Source organism: Oncorhynchus nerka, linkage group LG24 (genome assembly GCF_034236695.1).
Source record: "Oncorhynchus nerka isolate Pitt River linkage group LG24, Oner_Uvic_2.0, whole genome shotgun sequence".
NCBI classification, from domain to species: Eukaryota; Metazoa; Chordata; class Actinopteri; order Salmoniformes; family Salmonidae; genus Oncorhynchus; species Oncorhynchus nerka.
Window position 1 is genome coordinate 21,183,315 of NC_088419.1, and position 15,748 is coordinate 21,199,062.

Genomic DNA, 15,748 nt, shown 5'->3' on the forward strand with positions numbered 1-15,748 from the left:
TAACTAACAATTCCAAAACTACTGTCTTATACACAGTGTAAGGGGATAAGGAATATGTACATAAGGATATATGAATGAGTGATGGTACAGAGCAGCATACAGTAGATGGTATCGAGTACAGTATATACATATGAGATGAGTATGTAGACAAAGTAAACAAAGTGGCATAGTTAAAGTGGCTAGTGACATAAGGATGCAGTCGATGATCTAGAGTACAGTATATACGTATGCATATGAGATGAATAATGTAGGGTAAGTAACATTATATAAGGTAGCATTGTTTAAAGTGGCTAGTGATATATTTACATCATTTCCCATCAATTCCCATTACTAAAGTGGCTGGAGTTGGGTCAGTGTTAATGACAGTGTGTTGGCAGCAGCCACTCAATGTTAGTGGTGGCTGTTTAACAGTCTGATGGCCTTGAGATAGAAGCTGTTTTTCAGTCTCTCGGTCCCAGCTTTGATGCACCTGTACTGACCTCGCCTTCTGGATGATAGCGGGGTGAACAGGCAGTGGTTCGGGTGGTTGATGTCCTTGATGATCTTTATGGCCTTCCTGTAACATCGGGTGGTGTAGGTGTCCTGGAGGGCAGGTAGTTTGCCCCCGGTGATGCGTTGTGCAGACCTCACTACCCTCTGGAGAGCCTTACGGTTGAGGGCGGAGCAGTTGCCGTACCAGGCGGTGATACAGGGCCCTGTGAGTGTGTAGGGCCCTGTGAGTGTGTAGGGCCCTGTGACTGTGTAGGGCCCTGTGACTGTGTAGGGCCCTGTGACTGTGTAGGGCCCTGTGACTGTGTAGGGTCCTGTGACTGTGTAGGGTCCTGTGACTGTGTAGGGCCCTGTGACTGTGTAGGGCCCTGTGAGTGTGTAGGGCCCTGTGAGTGTGTAGGGTCCTGTGAGTGTGTAGGGTCCTGTGAGTGTGTAGGGCCCTGTGAGTGTGTAGGGCCCTGTGAGTGTGTAGGGCCCTGTGAGTGTGTAGGGCCCTGTGAGTGTGTAGGGCCCTGTGAGTGTGTAGGGCCCTGTGACTGTGTAGGGCCCTGTGACTGTGTAGGGCCCTGTGACTGTGTAGGGCCCTGTGAGTGTGTAGGGTCCTGTGAGTGTGTAGGGCCCTGTGAGTGTGCTAAGAGAGTGTGCTTAGTGCAAATATTGAAATAAAAGATACAAGGTAAACTCAGATAGTTTGTGTAGCTATTTTGTTAGCTATTTATCAGTCGTATTGCTTGGGGATAGAATCTGTTGGTGTCAGACTTGATGCACCGGTACCTCTTGCTGTGCGGCAGCAGAGAAAATAGACTATGGCTTGGGTGGTTGGAGTCTTTGACAATTTTCCGAGCCTTCTTTTCACACCGCCTGATATAGAGGTCCTGTATGCCCGGGAGCTCGGCCCCATGCAATCGAAGGCGGTGCTATTGCCATACAAAGCGGTGATGCAGCCAGTCAATTTGCTCTCAATGGTACAGCTGTAGAACCTTTTCAGGATTTGAGGACCCATGCCAAACTTTTTCAACCTCCTGAGGGGGAAAGGCGCTGTCACGCTTTCTTCACGACTGTGTGTGTGTATTTGGACCATTTTAAGTCTTTAGTGATTTGGTCACCGATAAACTTAATCCTGTCTACCTGCTCCACTGCCGCCACTTTGATGTGGATGGGGGTGTGCTCTCCCCTCCGTTTCCTGTAGTCCACGATCAGCTCCTTGGTCTTGCTGATGTTGAGGGAGAGGTTGTTACTCCAGTACCACACGGCCAGGTCACTGCTCCTCCCTGTAGGCTGACTCAGTGTCGCCTGTGATCAGGCCTACCACTATCGTGTTGTCAGCGAACTTGAAAATGGTGTTGGAGTCATGCGTGGTCACACAGTCGTGTACATGAGGGGACTAAGCATACACCCCTGTGTTAAGGGTCAGCATGGCGGAGGTGATGTTGCCTACCCTCACCACCTAGGGGCGGCCCGTCAGGAAGTCCAGGATCCAGTTGCAGAGGGAGGTGTTCAGACCCAGAGTCCTAAGCAAGGTGACGAGCTTGGAGGGAACAATGGTTTTGAGCTGTAGTCAATGAACAGCATTCTCACATAAGTATTTGTCTTATCTAGGTGGGTGAGGGCAGTCTGGTCCAAAAGAGTATGACATTGTTGCCACCCGCAGCATTGAATGCAAGAGAAGCCAGCAAGTATTTGGCCTCCCCTTGATAAAAAAAACAGTATAAAATAATAGCCAAACAGCATTAAGCTAAATTGAGTGTGCTCAACTATGAATGGTCCTGGCGCACCCAACAAAAAGTGTCAAGGGAAGCCTGTTGGGATTTGGCTTCACTCCTATCAAATCGCATCGAGAGCATACGTCATTAACAGAAACAACTTGAATTGTTGCATCTCGTTGTGTTGTTGTCCTCCGGTGGCTACTTAGCGAGTTAAAATGGTCCCTTTCCTAAATGAACCATGGATGGAGATAGGGATTTGGACTTGTGGTTTTACTTCATTCTCCAAACTCGCCAATGACTATAACGGTGATTCTAAGCCAACCATTAATTCATACATTGTGCCCCTGGCCTGAGAGGATGAAAGTTAAATTATGTAGCTAAATATAGAAGGCTAATGTTGACTAGCTAAGGCTAGCGAGCAAGCATTTTAGCCAGGTAGCCTAAGACAACAAAAAATTAAAGCGTGTTACTGTATGACAGCGTGATAGAGCATTTTGTCAACATGAAAGCGAGGAGGATGGTGTTGGCGTTTCTTCACAAGTAGGGGGGAGTCAACATGTGTTTTCTACTTGCACGAATGAACACGCACACAAATCAGAAAAATGGCCAGCCACATCATATTTAACTTACGTTGATTGGACTAAATTGTTTTTGGTATCTTTTAGTTGTCACTGTATTAGACTAAGCATAGGTGATTTGATGATGTTGAAATGTTGAAGTTGAAATTGTGTTGGAAAAGTGGAGGCAGCCCCTGTTATCTTTGCGACTTGCGGTAACTCTCCGTGGTTCTAAATCAGTAGTTGTTAGGTAGTCCCAAAATGTTGGAAACATTAACTTGCTTGACCATGCCGTAGGTCATGCACAGTAACTGTTTGTTACATGCAATATGTTTTGTGGATTTTACCGGACAGAAGCTGCCCTCCGGTTTTGAGATGAAACAAAGGTGTGGTTAAATTTATTCTGCCTCTGTGTCTTCTTATTGTCTCGGACTTTAGGCCTACAGTATAGATCATGGTCGCAAGGCATATGAACTAACAGGTTATAGAGCAAACAACACAATTATTACAACACATAGGTTCCCTAGTGATTTTACCCACGCATCGCTGCTGGTTAGCACACAGTTGCATTTTATTTTCTCACTTCCAGATAGTTACTGTGCTTTACTGTAGCCTATGGGGAGAGATAGGGTTATGTATCTTGGTATAAGGCTTTAGAATTTACTGAGATAATTTGTTTACATTAACTTAACTCCAGATATCTCTTAAGTACACTTTATATTCCTTTTCAGTTGTTATAAGAAAAGGCACATTTCATGAAGAGTATCTGCCATGTCTAACCTTACCTAATCCAATACAGCTTATGATCGTGGTGTCGAGTAGCATCACTGATTTAGCCTGGCAAACAATCCATTATTACTATAGAAAGATAAAGATAAACCTCCAAAAACTGTAAAGTCACATTTGCTCCATCGCAGGCTGCAGGTCCCATAATTGTTGGCCTTAGAGCCAGAGGATGTGGGCAGCTAATCCATAAGCAGCTGTAGAGGTTCTCTCTCCATCCTAGCTTCTTTTAAACCATCTCTGGATTAAACATTTGTTTGTTTACTGGCGACTCATTATTCAAATGGGACAGATTACGTGCGGCTAACTGCTGTGCCATGATGACAGAGCCATGTGTTAATGAATACGATTGCCCTGTAGACACATTGTCAGTCTCTCTGTGTCTGATATGCAGTCTGGTTGGGGACACTGATATACAGTCTGGTTGGCTTCAGTTGGGGACACTGATATACAGTCTGGTTGGCTTCAGTTGGCGACACTGATATACAGTCTGGTTGGCTTCAGTTGGGGACACTGATATACAGTCTGGTTGGCTTCAGTTGGCGACACTGATATACAGTCTGGTTGGCTTCAGTTGGGACACTGATATACAGTCTGGTTGGCTTCAGTTGGGGATACTGACATACAGTCTGGTTGGCTTCAGTTGGGACACTGATATACAGTCTGGTTGGCTTCAGTTGGGGATACTGACATACAATCTGGTTGGCTTCAGTTGGGACACTGATATACAGTCTGGTTGGCTTCAGTTGGGACACTGATATACAATCTGGTTGGCTTCAGTTGGGGATACTGACATACAGTCTGGTTGGCTTCACCTGCTGTATCTCTCTTCAGTTGCTGTGCCCCTCTCTTCTGTGTGTGTGTGTTCTGTGTCCGCAGTACGGCAGAAGTCCCCTGCACCTGGCTTCCTACAAGGGCCACATCGAGGTTCTGCGCATTCTGCTGAAGGCCGGCTGCGATCTTGACATCCAGGACGACGTAAGACTGTCTGTTTATATGCTGCCTTTCATTTGCTCTTTCCATGTTTCCAGCTTGCACTGCAGTCATGACTGTGAAAAGGAATGTGTGGACCATTGCTTTGTGTTCTCTGTCGTTTGCATTAGTGTCGCTCAGAATCTTCCCAAATGAACATCACACCCATATTACACCATGTAATATTTATACCAATATTACACCATGTAATATTTATACATTCACGCAAACAAACTCCAGAATATTTAACTTAGACATTTAAATGTGTGCGAGGTCACCTTTTAAACACACAAATGACGCAATTGTATGAAGGTTTTGAGTCTGGTTGCTGGTCTGTTTGGTTGCAGTGTGGTTTCTCCTGCGTGCGGACACCTTTTCTATTTCTCTAAGACTGTCACAGTAGTATTGTAATGACCTCCAGTGACCTAGAGTGGGATTATTTGGACTGCCATGTTGAGGGATACAGCAGCTCTCCACAGGGCTCACCCCCTGGGGGGAGGTCATCCCCCCTAGCCCTCCCCAGTCCCACACCCACAGATAACGGCCCAAACCTCTGGCGCTCCCAAATTCTCTCCATCTGGTCAATGAGCTCCCGATCCCGAATGGGCCGCAGCGTGTCCCCAGCCACCAATGGGGTGAGTGGCCCCGAGAAGGAGGAGGGGAGAGAGAGACGGCAGTGGAGGAAAGCTGCTGGGACTGGGCCTGGGAGATCAGGGAGAGTGAAGAAGGAGGTTAGAGAAAAGCTCTTCAGCACGCCTCTTAGTTATCTTGCTTGGAATGACCAAACTAAACCCCACATCCTCCTCCGGTCACAGGAAGCAGCGCTTCTTTTTGATTTCGCTCTTCCACCCTTCTCATGATATGTCAAACCTGGCCTGCTAAACATCACTCTGTTGAGCTGCTGTAAGAAGGGTTCTCTATGTTTGCAGGAATTCCATTTATGGTAGAACATAAATGAGAGCTGGGCTGAACTGAGTGCTTTTGCCTGCTGCTTCTGTGGTTGTGTTCACTGCTTTGTATGGAGGATGCCCACTGTAGTATACTGTGATAGTATGAAGGCTTATCTGATGTCATACTGCAGTGTTGGATGATTGTTGTAACATCATTGTTATTCCTTGTGTTAATAACAACCTGACACTTTGTTGGATGGATGATGTACTCATTGTGTGAGAGCCTACTAAAACGTTGAGCCATCATATTGAAGTCAGAAGGAATTAACTACTGCCTTTTGATATTGTGTGTGTGTGTGTGTGTGTGTGTGTGTGCATGCAGGGTGAGCAGACAGCCTTACATCGGGCAGCCGTGGTGGGAAACAGTGACGTTATCTCTGCCCTCATCCAGGAAGGGTGTGCTCTGGACAGACAGGACAAGGTACATATCACACACACACAACAGCGCTCACACAGGGCTGAAAGCAGAGCCCCAATGCACTCACTCAATGGCGTAGAGGGATTTTAAACCCCAACAAACTGTCAGACAGCACTAACGCTATTTGACAATCTGTAGAGAAAATACGGCCTGTAATTGGCTTAACCCTCATTCATTCCCAGAGAAGGAAATACGATGCGTCCCAAATGGCACCTTATTCCCTATGGCCCATGGTTAAAATAGTGCACTAAAAAGGGAATAGGGTGCCATTTGGGAAGGGAATAGGGTGCCATTTGGGATACAGGGCCAGCCCCGTGGAAGTCCATGCGGATAGAAAGAGTGTATATTGTTACAAAGGTAACAGCCACTCTCCAGCTGCCACACCTGGTAGAGTGAAAGCAAAGCCACACTGACCCTCTAAAGGAAACCAGAGCCTGTAGGCCTCAACACATAACCTCCTACTTATCCTGCTATGTCAGCTATTTTGACTGAATGAAAACCAATAACAGGGTTGTCTAGTATGATAATCCAGAGGTCAGGTGGTAGATGTGTAAAGCTCTTGACTGTGTTCGTTATTGCAGGACGGTAACACTGCTCTGCATGAGGTCTCGTGGCACGGCTTCAGCCAGTCTGTCAAACTGCTAGTTAAGGCCGGAGCCAACGTTCACGCAAAAAACAAGGTAAGTCTACTGCAAATACTGTAGATGTGATTGGTTATGAAACAGGCAGTGTTCCAGTAGGTCCTGTGCTGTGACAGCAGACTATTATATGACTGGAGAGCTTTTAGTGTTCAATAGGGCACACCAGGTAGTCTAGTGGTTAGAGCGTTGGACCAGTAACCAAAAGGTTGCTGGATTGAATCCCCGAGCTGTCGTTCTGCCCCTGAACAAAGCAGTTAACCCACTGTTCTCCGGTAGGCCGTCATTGTAAATAAGAATTTGTTCTTAACTGACTTGCCTAGTTAAATAAAATAATGTCTGGAATGGAATGGCATCAAATACATGGAAACAGGAATGGCATGGAAACATGAATGGCATGGAAACAGGAATGGCATGGAAACAGGAATGGCATGGAAGCCATGTGTTTGATGCCATTCCATTTGTTCTATTCTGGTCATCAACCTCCTGTGAATACAGCTGCAAATGGAAATATGTTCCAAAACGTTATCTCACTATTAACCACAACCCCTGGTGTCCGTCTGTCTTTCTGTCCATGTAGGCAGGGAACACAGCCCTCCACCTTGCTTGTCAGAATGGCCACGCTCAGAGCTCCAAGGTCCTGCTGCTGGGTGGGTCCAGACCTGACAGCAAGAACCATGTAAGTCCTCTTCCTCGATGGTTGGCTAGTCTACGGGGCGCCGTTTGTAACCTGCTGTATTTTGTGTGAAAGATTAATTTTGTGGCACAAAATGTTGCTTTTTACCCCACAGTACTCTTCCCATGGTATATCTGAACCACTGCGTAGGAAATCCATGTTGACACAGAAGCCTTTCTACAGTTAACTACCACCGCAGAGCAGTTTGCATGCTTAAGTAGTCACTTAATTATGAAACTACGTACCTCTCTGTGCTCTACTCTGCACTTCAAACCTAATCTCCCCTCATGGGTGAACTGCTCTCAGTCAACAAGAACAGAGGAAGTAGCTCTGTGTCGTTCATTTGTCCTCGAGTCACTTCCCTGTGCCATTAAAAACGCTCCTGTCTTTGATTGCTTTCCCAACATCTGCGTGAATGGAAACTCGAGCTGTGTGTGGTGGTAGTCTCTCTTCATTGTGTTCCAGGTAGGTGACACTTGTCTGCATGTAGCGGCCCGCTACAACCATGTGTCCATGCTCCGCATCCTCCTGGGAGCATTCTGCTCCGTGGCAGAGAAGAACCAGGTTAGTCTGAGCATGTGACTGACACTACATTCACACAGAGGCCTTTACCTTGTTTTTGGGACATTTGAAGGGGTTGTGTATCCAGCTCGAGACCCTGCTGTGACACTCTCTGCTTTCTGAGAATGTCTTTTAAAATGTCTATCATTTTTTTTGTAAAATGCTATTGTGATGCATATACAACTACTATGTGAATGTACTTTAGTAGCTTTTATTCTTTTAATGTAAAATATAATTGTCGTGTGAATCATATCTTTGTCAAAGGTCCTTCCCTTGATTTATCCTAACTTAGTCTTAGCATTGTGCAGTAAACCTACTGGATATAGTAAATATATGGCTGTATTTAGGTTTTAATAGCACAGAGCAGGGACCGTATAACATTGTTCTGTATTTGTTTGTTGATGCGTAAAAATCCAACGGAACATTCAGTATGCTAAGTCTCTCTCTCTTTCCTCTCTCTTTCTCCCTCTCGCTCTTTTCTGGGCAAGGCTGGGGACACACCACTGCATGTTGCAGCTGCGCTGAATCATAAGAAAACAGTGCGGCTTCTGCTGGAGGCAGGAACAGACAGCAGCATCCGCAACAACGTGAGTAAAGTGCCTCCGGGGCCCGGCCCTACTGTGTTCACTATGCGCTGGAGCAGTCATGCACTTCTAAAGGCCCTCTTCATCTTGACTAATGTCACCGCTCTCGAGCCAGTGGTGTAGTTTTTCACTCAGTTAAAGCCACGCAGACTTTGATGAGTAATAGTATACTGTTCAAGAAACGTTTTGGCATACTGACAACTGAAATAGCTACTTGGAAATACATTTGTATATTCGTCCTCAACTCAGTGCCATATACAGTTGAATCATTCATCCCTAAGTAGGTCTGCGTCCCAAATGACAGCCTATTCTCTATATCCCTCAAACTCACCTCTGGACCTCCAAGCCAGTTTCACTGCATTTTTTCATTGTTCCCATCTAGTCAGGGACGTATTTAGGCCTGTGACACCAGGTGTGTGCAATTAATTATCAGGTAGAACAGAAAACCAGCAAGCTCCAGGCCTCATAGGGAAAGAGTTGAATACCCCTGCTTTATATAGTGCACTACTTTTGACCAGAGCCCTGGTCAAAAGTAGTGCACTATAAAGGGAAAAGAGTTCCATTTGGGACACAGTCTAGGTGTTGATTGACCTCTTGTCTGTGTGTGTGCAGGGAGGCCAGACTGCACTGGACCAGGCCAGAGAACACAACAACCCAGACGTAGCCCTTCTCCTGACCAAAGCGCCTCAGGTGAGTACAGGTTCACCTAGTCTGACAAGCAGGGGCAGCCAAGCAGTGTTTATCACCACCTCACACGCCTGCCTTATCTCGCTATATATTTATATGGAAACACTCATGCTGCCAACTGTGTTTGGACTTGAGTTACGATACTTCAGGTGTTTATCTGACTTCATTCCTGTGGGTTGGCAGTAAAGGTGTTCCTGCATCAAGTGCAAGTATGGGCAGAGTCCTTGGGAGACGACCATAGATACCAACCATCACTGATTTATCAATTAACTACTTACTGATTCAACCATCACCGATTAACAATAACTACTTACCGATTCAACCATCACTGCTTTGATCATTTGAAAGGGGGTGCGTGCTGGTGGCAGGAAAGTCAGATGCAGGAGATCAAACTTGGTATAAACGGAGCAGTTTACTAAGTGCTCAAAAACCCCGAAAACCAAAATATACAAAATAATATAAGTGGGTACAAGTACAAAACCTGTCGCACACCAGAACATAACTTGCACATTGCTTACTAACAAACAAATCACCAACAAGGACATGAGGGGGAACAGAGGGTTAAATACACAACATGTAATTGATGGCATTGGAACCAGGTGTGATACAAGACAAGACAAAACCAAAGGAAAATGAAAAGAGGATCAGCGATGGCTAGAAAGTCGGTGACTTCGACCGCCGAATGCCGCCCGAACAAGGAGAGGGACTAACTTCGGCGGAAGTCGTGACATCATTTGAATTTGATCCATTGTAATTAGCTAGGATAGTCGTAAAACTGACTATCCTACCGATCCTTGACCTCGGCGATGTCATTTACAAAATAGCCCCCAACACTCTACTCAGAAAACTGTGCCATCTGTTTTGTCACCAAAGCCCCATATAATAACCACCACTGCGACCTGTATGCTCTTGTTGGCTGGCCCTCACTACATATTCATCGCCAAACCCACTGGCTCCAGGTCATCTATAAGTCTTTGCTAGGTAAAGCCCCGCCTTATCTCAGCTCACTGGTCACCATAGCAACACCCACCCGTAGCACACGCTCCAGCAGGTATATTTCACTGGTCATCCCCAAAGCCAACACTTCGTTTGGCCGCCTTTCCTTCCAGTTCTCTGCTGCCAATGACTAGAACGAATTGCAAAAATCACTGAAGTTGGAGTTTTATATCTCCCTCTCTAACTTTAAGCATCAGCTGTCAGAGCAGCTTACCAATCACTGTACCTGAACACAGCCAACCATATTATTACTTACCCTCTTGCTCTTTTGCACCCTACTTGCCCATCATCATCTGCAGATCTATCACTCCAGTGTTAATGCTAAATTGTAATTATTTTGCCTCTATGGCCTATTTATTGCCTACCTCACCACTCTTCTACATTTGCACACACTGTACATAGCTTTTTCTATTGTGCTATTGACTGTACGTTTGTTTATGTGTAACTGTGATGCTGTTTTTGTCGCACTGCTTTGCTTTATCTTGACCAGGTCGCAGTTGTCAATGAGAATTTGTTCTCAACTGGCCTACCTGGTTAACCTGTCTAGGACTGGCGGGAACCCCCCCCCCCCCCCGCAACAGCCAGTGAAAGTGTAGGGCGCCAAATTCAAAACAACAAAAATCTCATAATTAAGCATACAAGTATTTTACACCATTTTAAAGATACAATTCTCGTTAATCCAGCCACAGTGTCTGATTTCATAAAGGATTTACAGCGAAAGCACTACAAATTATTATGTTAGGTCACCACCAAGACAGCCATTTTTCCAGCCAAAGAGAGTCACAAAAAGCAGAAATGGAGATAAATGAATCACTAACCTTTGATGATCTTCATCAGATGATACTCATAGGACTTCATGTTACACAATACATGTATGTTTTGTTTGATAAAGTTCATATCTATATGTTCTAAAACATGCGGTGATTGTGCAGAGAGCCACATCAATTTACAGAAATACTAATAATAAACATTGATTAAGATACGACTATTATACATGGAACTTTAGATAAACTTCTCCTTAATGCAACCGCTGTGTCAGATTTTTAAAAAACTTTACGGAGAAAACAAACCATGCAATAATCTGAGTACAGCCTTTAGACAACAAAGCAGCCAAAAAGATACCTGCCATATTTGGTAGTCAACATTACTCAGAAATAGCATTTTAAATATTCACTTATGTTTTGATGTTCTTCATCAGAATGCACTCCCAGGAATCCCAGTTCCACCATAAATGTTTGATTTGTTCGATAATGTCCATCAGTTATGTCCAAATATATTCTTTTGTTATGGCGTTTGGTAAACAAATCCAAAAGCGCGTTCAGGTCGCGACGAACGTCGGACGAAAAGTTCAAAAAGTTATGTTACAGCCCGTAGAAACATGCCAAACTAAGTATGGAATAAATCTTTAGGATATTTTTAACATAAAACTTCCTTAACCTGTTGCTTCTACTCGGGACGCTTGCGTCCCAACTAGAGCTCTGGAAATGCAAATGCGCTACGCTAAATGCTAATAGTATTAGTTAAAACTCAAAAGTTCATTAAAATACACATGCAGGGTATCGAATTAAAGCTACACTCGTTGTGAATCCAGGCAACAAGTCAGATTTTTAAAATGCTTTTCGGCGAAAGCATGAGAAGCTATTATCTGATAGCATGCAACACCCCAAAAGACCCACAGGGGACGTAAACAAAATAATTAGCATTTCGGCGTTACACAAACCGCACAATAAAATAGAAAACATTAATTACCTTTCACCATCTTCTTTGTTGGCACTCCTAGATGTCCCATAAACACTATTTGGGTCTTTATTTCGATTAAATCGGTCCATATAAAGCCTAGATATCGTTATATGTAGACTGTGTGATAAACGAAAAAACATTGTTTCAAAACGTAACGTCATTTTTTAAAATTCAAAAAGTCGACGATAAACTTTCACAAAACACTTCAAATACGTTTGTAATGCAACTTTAGGTATTAGTAAACGTTAATAAGCGATAAAATTCATCAGGAGGCGATGTAAAGATCATTAGCTGTCCGTCTGGAAAATGTCCGGCTAGAAACTCAACGAAAATATCCGGTCCTAGACCGGAGGAGATACGGTGTCCTGCATGTGTTTGACCAAGAAAAAACTCGAAGGGAAATGACAAGACTCTAGACACCGTGTGGAAGCTGTAGGTACTGCAACCTCAGTCAATTAATTGTGGTTCACCTTTATCAATGGGTTCAAATAGCGCATGGATATATTTTCCCATTTTCAGTGATCAGTTTTTCCTGTGCTTTTCGATGTAAATGCCGTTCTGGTAAAGCCACAGCAGTGATTTAACCAGTTTTTTAAACGTCTGAGTGTTTTCTATCCACACAGACTAAGCAAATGCATATACTATATTCTTGGCATGAGTAGCAGGGCGCTGAAATGTTGCGCGATTTTTAACAGAATGTTCAAAAAAGTAGAGGGTCGACTTAAGAGGTTAATGTTCCAACCGGACAATTCCTTTGTCTGTACAAATGAAGTGGAACGTAGCTACCTTTCACGTGAGCGCGCTGCCAGACCACTCACTCAAAGAGCCCTCATGAGCCCCTCCTTCAGAGTAGAATCCTCAAAACAGATGTTGACATCTAGTGGAAGCCTTGGGAAGTGAAACATAACTAATATCATCCTGTATCTTCAATGGGGGCTGAGTTGAAAAACTACAAACCTCAGATTTCCCACTTCCTGGTTGGATTTTTTTTTTCATATGGCAGGTTTTTGCCTGCCATATGAGTTCTGTTATACTCACAGACATCATTCAAACAGTTTTAGAAACTTCAGAGTGGTTTCTATCCAATACTAATAATAATATGCATATATTAACATCTGGGACAGAGTAGGAGGCAGTTCACTCTGGGCACGCTATTCATCCAAAAGTAAAAATGCTGCCCCCTATCCCAAAAAGGTTAAATAAAGGTTCAATAAAAAAATATAAGCTAAAGTCAATTAAATTCAGGACTGCTAACCAATCAGTAAACTTGAAGCCTCAGTAAATGATACACTGGCCTTTAGTTCGTAACCTGCTCTCCCTCTGTATGTTCAGGTCCAGAGGTTTACCCGAGGCAGGAGTGTGAGGAAGAGGAGGGACAAGCTGAAGGCTGATCGCCGAGCACAGTCTGTCCCCAGGGATGACATGCTGCCCAGGAAGGTACAGTTACAGTACAGCTCCTCATCTTACTCCTACTGTCTCTGTGTGTCAGAATATGATAGCATAGATGCTCAGATGTTCGCCTGAAAGACACATTTTCTGTCGTTTCTTACAGGACAGCGCATCTGCTGCTGACGACACCCCTAGCAGTGACCGCGTCGCCCACAAACATGAGGTGATTGAGGCGAGCAAGAGCACAGACAGGGAGCTCAGAGAGAAGGTTAGCTATTACCGTAACCTTGTAACAACACATGAGAAGGTCAGCTATTAGTGTAACCTTCCAACAACAACACGAGAAGGTTAACTATTACCATAACCTTCTATCAACAACACATGAGAAGGTCCGCTATTTCCTTATTCTTCTAACAACAAAACATGTTTACCCAGGTGAAATATGTCATTAATATTAAACACGTGGAACATGTGACGAGCTGTGCTGTCGTGCCATTGCAGCCATCGCTCTCAGAACCCCTCCGTCGTAGAGAGAACAAACATGGAGAGAAGAGGCGGGGCAAACTGCGAGGCTCCTCCCCCCAGCCCCCACTCCCCCCACACAACTACAAGGCCTATCAGCTGTACACTCTGTACCGAGGCAAGGATGGCAAGGTCATGCAGGTAGATAGAAAAAGTACATACTCACTGTCTCTACAATGACTTATTTTGTTTGAACATTTTCATGTGATACTATGATTTATTACGCTTACCAAATTCACTTTTAATGTAGCTTTAAAGGACTGTGAATGGAGCTACTATCATATATTTTCTGTAATGTTGAAACCTTGTAAGAGGCTTTGCTACTATATTCTGCTATTTAGAAACATATATTTCAGTCTGAGTATGGCCCTGCGACAGGGGGTTTACTCACTCCAAACAGCCAACCCGACTGCTCAGAGGCATCTGCATAGTCCTAATGCACACTGTTGCCTTGTTTTGTATCACATTCCAATTATAAAACTGGGGGGACCCGTCCCCAGAGAAAGTTGGCCCCTGGGTTTACTTGTACATCATGCTTCAAAAACATGTTTAGTTCTGTTAGTCTCCACTGTCAAGTGGCTCAGTGCTCATGGTTATTGTCTGTGTCCCAGGCCCCTATCAACGGCTGTCGCTGTGAGCCTCTGATCAACAAGCTGGAGAACCAGCTGGAGGCCACCAAGGAGGAGATGAAGACGGAGATCCACACGGTGCAGGACCTGATGAACAACAAGATGGGACAGCTGGACCGCAAGAACAAACATCAGGTACGGACTAGACCAGGGTGGGGTTCATTAGGGAAGGCGACGTAAAATGTTTTGCACCAAAAAGCTAAAAGGAATATTTCTTATTGAACCAGTCCAGATAGATCAGTCCCAGTTTCAGTCCATTCCCTACCGTTTGGTGCCTAATGAACACTACCTACACCACACCAGTCTCTCAAGTCACAGCAGTGCTGGTGGATGTGGGGCGGGAAATCCATGCATGTATAATTTGTGCTGATTTTGCATAGCCTATTAATGAAATGAAGTGTAATGTTGCTAAAGTCAAAAACAGCTCTGAGCTTTTGTCACAACCGGCGTCTTGCATTAATCATGACAGCTCTGTCAGGTTCAGGCATTTAACTCTGGTTTGTGATTGTGTGGTTCTAGATCCGTGCTCTGGATAAGATGACAGTAGAGAGGGTGTCAGCGGAGAGGACGGAGTGCCAACACAGGATCAACCAGAGAGCCACGCAGGAAAGACAGGAGGGGGAAAAGAGACAGGTAATACGAAAAGCAGTGTCAACTCACACAACACAGCAGGAGAAGGTGGTCTATGCCATATCACTTTTTAATTCGAGGTTTAGCTCAGACATTTGAACAATGCATTTACACTTACGATGAATACTATTGTACGCTACTGTTTCCTCTGTCATTAAACCCCTTCATGTCTTGGCCTGCCCTTCAAGCAGGCATCAGTGGTGAACGAGCTGAAGAACTGGTGCATGGCCAAGCTCCAGAACATCGAGGTGCGCTTAGCAGGAGACCCCTGCAACACCAAGCTGCGCCGTTCCTCGTCCATGTCTGAGGGCCTGTGTGAGGTGGACCCTGGGGGCCTCACCGTGCTGCCTGCTGGGGGGCCTGGGGACAGCGCCCAGTGTCTGGCCCCCCACATCACTGACATCACCGAGGGAGACCGCAACACCGCCGCCACAGAGGACCCCTCAGCCAACCACTGCTTTGCTGTTCAGGTGGACAGCTCTCCAGGTACAGTTCGAACAGAAGTCTGTGAAATAGCCAGCACTCTGAATTACTATGCTTATGCACATTCACGAACGCACATACACAAAGAGTGGGAATTAATTTCAAGCAGATACAGGCTTGTGCAAGCGTTACGTAATCTAAGTTTATTAAGTTTATTATTCTTAGGTCATACCTTCTTTTTTTTTTTTTTTTAAGTAAATAAAGATTGAATGTGGCCCAAATATAACATTTTCACAGAAATTGAAAAATTATTGTTGCCTATGGCAGGCTAATTAAAATATCATCCCAAACTATCAGATTGCATTTGAAGATTGGCAATCTCACTGGAACTAATTTGA

The 15,748-nt window shown here is 44.7% G+C and overlaps 1 protein-coding gene and 1 long non-coding RNA gene across 8 annotated transcripts in view; one reads left to right on the top strand and one right to left on the bottom strand.

Moving 5' to 3' along the window:
- LOC115107655 (ankyrin repeat domain-containing protein 6-like) overlaps nucleotides 1–15,748 on the top strand; it is a 32,717-nt gene that overhangs the window by 14,943 nt on the left and 2,026 nt on the right. Inside the window, exons 3-16 of one of the 7 annotated variants that reach the window (XM_029631142.2) lie at nucleotides 4,415–4,513; nucleotides 4,987–5,238; nucleotides 5,780–5,878; nucleotides 6,457–6,555; nucleotides 7,094–7,192; nucleotides 7,655–7,753; nucleotides 8,239–8,337; nucleotides 8,947–9,024; nucleotides 13,090–13,194; nucleotides 13,310–13,414; nucleotides 13,582–13,809; nucleotides 14,280–14,432; nucleotides 14,817–14,930; nucleotides 15,119–15,413. In XM_029631142.2, coding sequence (XP_029487002.1) covers nucleotides 4,415–4,513; nucleotides 4,987–5,238; nucleotides 5,780–5,878; nucleotides 6,457–6,555; nucleotides 7,094–7,192; nucleotides 7,655–7,753; nucleotides 8,239–8,337; nucleotides 8,947–9,024; nucleotides 13,090–13,194; nucleotides 13,310–13,414; nucleotides 13,582–13,809; nucleotides 14,280–14,432; nucleotides 14,817–14,930; nucleotides 15,119–15,413 — 1,924 coding nt within the window. Of the gene's footprint in view, nucleotides 1–4,414; nucleotides 4,514–4,986; nucleotides 5,239–5,779; nucleotides 5,879–6,456; nucleotides 6,556–7,093; nucleotides 7,193–7,654; nucleotides 7,754–8,238; nucleotides 8,338–8,946; nucleotides 9,025–13,089; nucleotides 13,195–13,309; nucleotides 13,415–13,581; nucleotides 13,810–14,279; nucleotides 14,433–14,816; nucleotides 14,931–15,115; nucleotides 15,414–15,748 lie in introns of all 7 variants that reach the window. The other 6 variants (XM_029631141.2, XM_029631144.2, XM_029631143.2 and 3 more) reach the window with 6 other exon arrangements.
- LOC115107656 (uncharacterized) lies at nucleotides 1,515–9,418 on the bottom strand. Its single transcript, XR_003860236.2, has 2 exons — nucleotides 9,336–9,418; nucleotides 1,515–5,209 (listed from the first exon to the last, which is right to left on the bottom strand). It is a non-coding gene; the product is annotated as an uncharacterized LOC115107656 (long non-coding RNA).